Here is a 3,777-nt window from a genome sequence, read left to right as displayed (position 1 = left end):
ACACCACAATTCGTACGCCTTCTTCCATATGTCGTATTTTTGTCAAGACTGGGATAATGTTTGTCAAATTTCCGTATTTTAGCAGACCACGTTCGCTGTAGGAGATGATAAGCTATTTCATGCTATTTTGTATAGTTTGGTACCAAAATGTACGAATTTTGAATGGATCATTTAGTCACCCATTATATATATCCATCTTGTACCTACATGCCAAATGTCAGACCTCTAGCTCCATCTGCAAAGAAAGTGCCAAATGGTACAAATATTGCTACCAAAATGTATGAATTTTGAATAGATCATTTATTCACCAATCATAAATTTCTTAGTTGTACCTACATGCCAAAATTCAGACATCTAGCTCCATCTATGGAGAAAGTTCCAAATGGTACCAAATTTAGTACCAAAATGTACGAATGGAGAATAGATCATTTTGCCAACCATCATATATATCTTAGTTGTACCTACATACCAAATTTCAGACCTCTAATTCCATCTGCAAAGAAAGCGCCAAATGGTACCAATATTGGTACTAAAATGTACGAATTTTGAATAGATCATCTATTCACCCATCATATAATGGGTTGCCAAAAAAGTAATTGCGGATTTTTTAAAAGAAAGTAAATGCATTTTTAATAAAACTTAGAATGAACTTTGATCAAATATACCTTTTTTACACTATTTTTCTAAAGCAAGCTAAAAGTAACAGCTGATAACTGACAGAAGAAAGAATGCAATTACAGAGTCACAAGCTGTGAAAAAATTTGTCAACGCCGACTATATGAAAAATCCGCAATTACTTTTTGGGCAAACCAATATATCCTAGTTGCACATACATGCCAAATTTTAGACCTCTAGCTCCATCTGCACAGAATGTACCAAATGTCATCAATATTGGTACCAAAATGTACGAATTTTGAATAAATCATTTATTCACCCCTCATATATTTCCTAGTTGTACCTACATGCCAAATTTCAGACAGACCTCTAGCTCCATCTGAACAGAAAGTACCAAATGGTACCAATATTGGTATTAAAATGTACGAATTGTAAAAGGATCTTAGTCACCCATCATATTTTTCCCACATGCCGAATTTTAGACCTCTAGCTCCATCTGTAAAAAAAGTACCAAATGGTTCCAATTACAGTACTAAACGTACGTTTTTTCCCCTTACAATTTTTCCATTTTTTCTTTTCATTCCCATCCTTTTGCACCAGTTGTCTTTTAAGACAAATTTCGAAATTCTACCATCCGCCCTGTACAAAGTTCACCCATTTCGTACCTTTTTGGTACTTTTTTTTAGTACCGAAAGGTAAAAATTTCCAAAAACTCCTACAATCACTCAACTAAGGTTGCTGAAGTGTTCCTAAGTTCAAAAGTTCAGAGCTTTAGCTCAATTTACAAAGAAAGTACCAAACAGAACTAATACCGTACTAGTTCTCCCACTTCCGGTACGATTTTCCAATTTTTTTTTTTTTCAAACCTTATTTTTCCGAGACGCATTTTAATTTACCATTCATGCAAAATTTCTGGGCCTAGGGCTAGGAGGCCGCCCCAGGTATTCGGACTCAATTTTAAATACCATATTCATTTGGGTCGCATATTCTTCCAATTGTTAAATATATTTGGGGGGTTGGGGAGGCCCCTCAGACATCAAGGAATAAATTTTTATGTCAGATTTATACTCTTCTTTTAAATACCCTTCATTTGATACCCATACCTAAAGCCGTAAAAGTGTGTCCTGTTGGGTGGTGTTTTTGGGGGTGGGGGATAATCGATTAATCGACAACCTCTTATTCTTCCAAAAATACAAATAAATGTACACCCTAATTATGATCCAATATAGACTTTATATTCGGCGCGAATAATTAATTAATTTTTACATAGCTTACTGTACGAAATTTCACCGGAGATCGGTCTATATCGTGATATATCCATGAACGAGTATGGTCTGATCTGGACTCGGCACATAAGTCTGGAGCCTTATACAACTCAACTGTGTCAAATTTCAACGGAAATGACTGCGACTTTTATATGCCCAAGACCTTGAATCAATAGATCGGCCCATAAAGGGCCCTATATAAAGATATTGTCCGACATGGCCCATCTTCAAACTTGTCCTTCGTATAGGAAAACAAGAAAAAGCGTGCTAAGTTCGGGTTGCGAACCCACCACCATGGATTCTGCTAACATATCTGGTTATAGACCGATTATGAGCGTACTTAGCACAGTTGTTAAAAGACATAACAGAACACTATGCGCAAAATTTCCATGTTTTGATATAGCTGCCATATAAACCGATCTTGGGTCCTGACTTCTTGAGCCTCTAGAGGATGCAATTCACGTCCGATTTGACTGAAATTTTTCACGTGATGTTTTGGATTGACTTCCAACAACTGTGTTAGGTGTGATTCAAATCGGTTCATCATCTGGTATAGCTGTCATACAAACCGATCTTGGATCTTGACTTCTTGAGCCAATAGAGCGCGCAATTCTCATCCGATTTGGCTGAAATTTTGCATGAGGTGTTTTGTTATGACTTCCCTAGGTGTGGTGCTAACGCGAGGCCGTCGATTGAGTGAACATCTTTACTGACAGTAAAATTGCCACAAGGCCAATAACGACCAGGACCGTAAGGTCACGAACAGTCTTGCAGTGTAAGAAGGAGATTAACGCCTTCTCTGAGGATGGGAAAATCCGCATCGTTTGGGTGCCTGGCCATAACGGAGTAACTGGGTATGAGAAAGTAGACGATTTGGCGGTGAAGGCCAGAGGTCTGCCGTCGATAAACTTGGTCAACCCGAAGCCTTTCGGGTCGAAGCATTCCGAGTTAAGGGAGTGGGCGGCGAATGCGCATGCAACATTGTGAAACAGCGAAACGGTCGGTAGGACATCGAAAATCCTATGGGGGGGATCCAGATCGTGAGAAGACGAGGCTATTACTGAAAGGAAGCAAGAAGGAGGTCAGTATAGCTATTGGTATCATAACGGAACACATAGGATTACGAGCTCACTTATGTAAAATCGGTAGGGCATGTGTGGAAAATGATAAGACGTTGAAGCATTTGCTGTGTCATTGTCCCGCTTTCGCAGCTAACAGACACCGGCACTTAGGTGCAGACACAATACCAGACTTGAACCAACTTAGGGGCGAGATATGGAAAACAATTACGGATTTTGTAAGTAGCATGGAATTCCCGACTTAGGTTTTCTGTTTCAGGGTTATTTCTAGTATTTTGAGTGCACAACAAGCCGATTACTGGCTTAGATGTATGTCCATAGTGGCATGGGGTGGATTTATATCCGCACCCTCTTTTAACCTAACCTAAACTACAAACGGAATGACTAGTTTTGTGTACCCCCATCGTATGGTGGTGGGTATAAAAATGAAGCGTATGCGTTTTCCTTTTTGGTCAAAAACAATTCTCCTTTATAGCGTGGGCGAGTCTCATATATAAAATTGCACTTTCCATACAATTTGGTGTATCCAACCAGTATCAATAGAATTACCTGTGATTCAATTCTCTTAAAAGGGTTTTCATTTCGTTCATCTCTGCTAGTAACTGGTGCTGCATCATCATATTTTCGAATTGTACAAATGTATCAGATTTCTATTACAAAAAAAAAATATTTAATTTTTACTTTATTAATTTGTATTCTATTTACCTCATAATTTGCAAAACTGCTGCAAACAAAATTCATTAAAATGAAGAAAGAAATAAAAAAAATTCCTTGCGGCATGATTTCACACAGCAAATGATTTCAACAACAGCTCATTA

General features: G+C 38.1%; 1 protein-coding gene across 1 annotated transcript in view; it reads right to left on the bottom strand.

The window, feature by feature from the left end:
• LOC106084698 (microfibril-associated glycoprotein 4) overlaps positions 1–3,777 on the bottom strand; it is an 8,337-nt gene extending 4,560 nt beyond the window's left edge. Inside the window, exons 1-2 of the mRNA XM_059363606.1 lie at positions 3,665–3,777; positions 3,509–3,609 (exon numbers count right to left, since the gene is read on the bottom strand). Of these exons, the coding sequence (XP_059219589.1) occupies positions 3,509–3,609; positions 3,665–3,739 (176 nt within the window). The 5' untranslated portion in view covers positions 3,740–3,777. The remainder of the gene's footprint in view (positions 1–3,508; positions 3,610–3,664) is intronic.

Source organism: Stomoxys calcitrans, chromosome 2 (genome assembly GCF_963082655.1).
Source record: "Stomoxys calcitrans chromosome 2, idStoCalc2.1, whole genome shotgun sequence".
Classification (NCBI taxonomy): domain Eukaryota; kingdom Metazoa; phylum Arthropoda; class Insecta; order Diptera; family Muscidae; genus Stomoxys; species Stomoxys calcitrans.
Note: the sequence above shows the minus strand (reverse complement) of the source record. Positions and strands in the feature narration are given on the sequence as shown.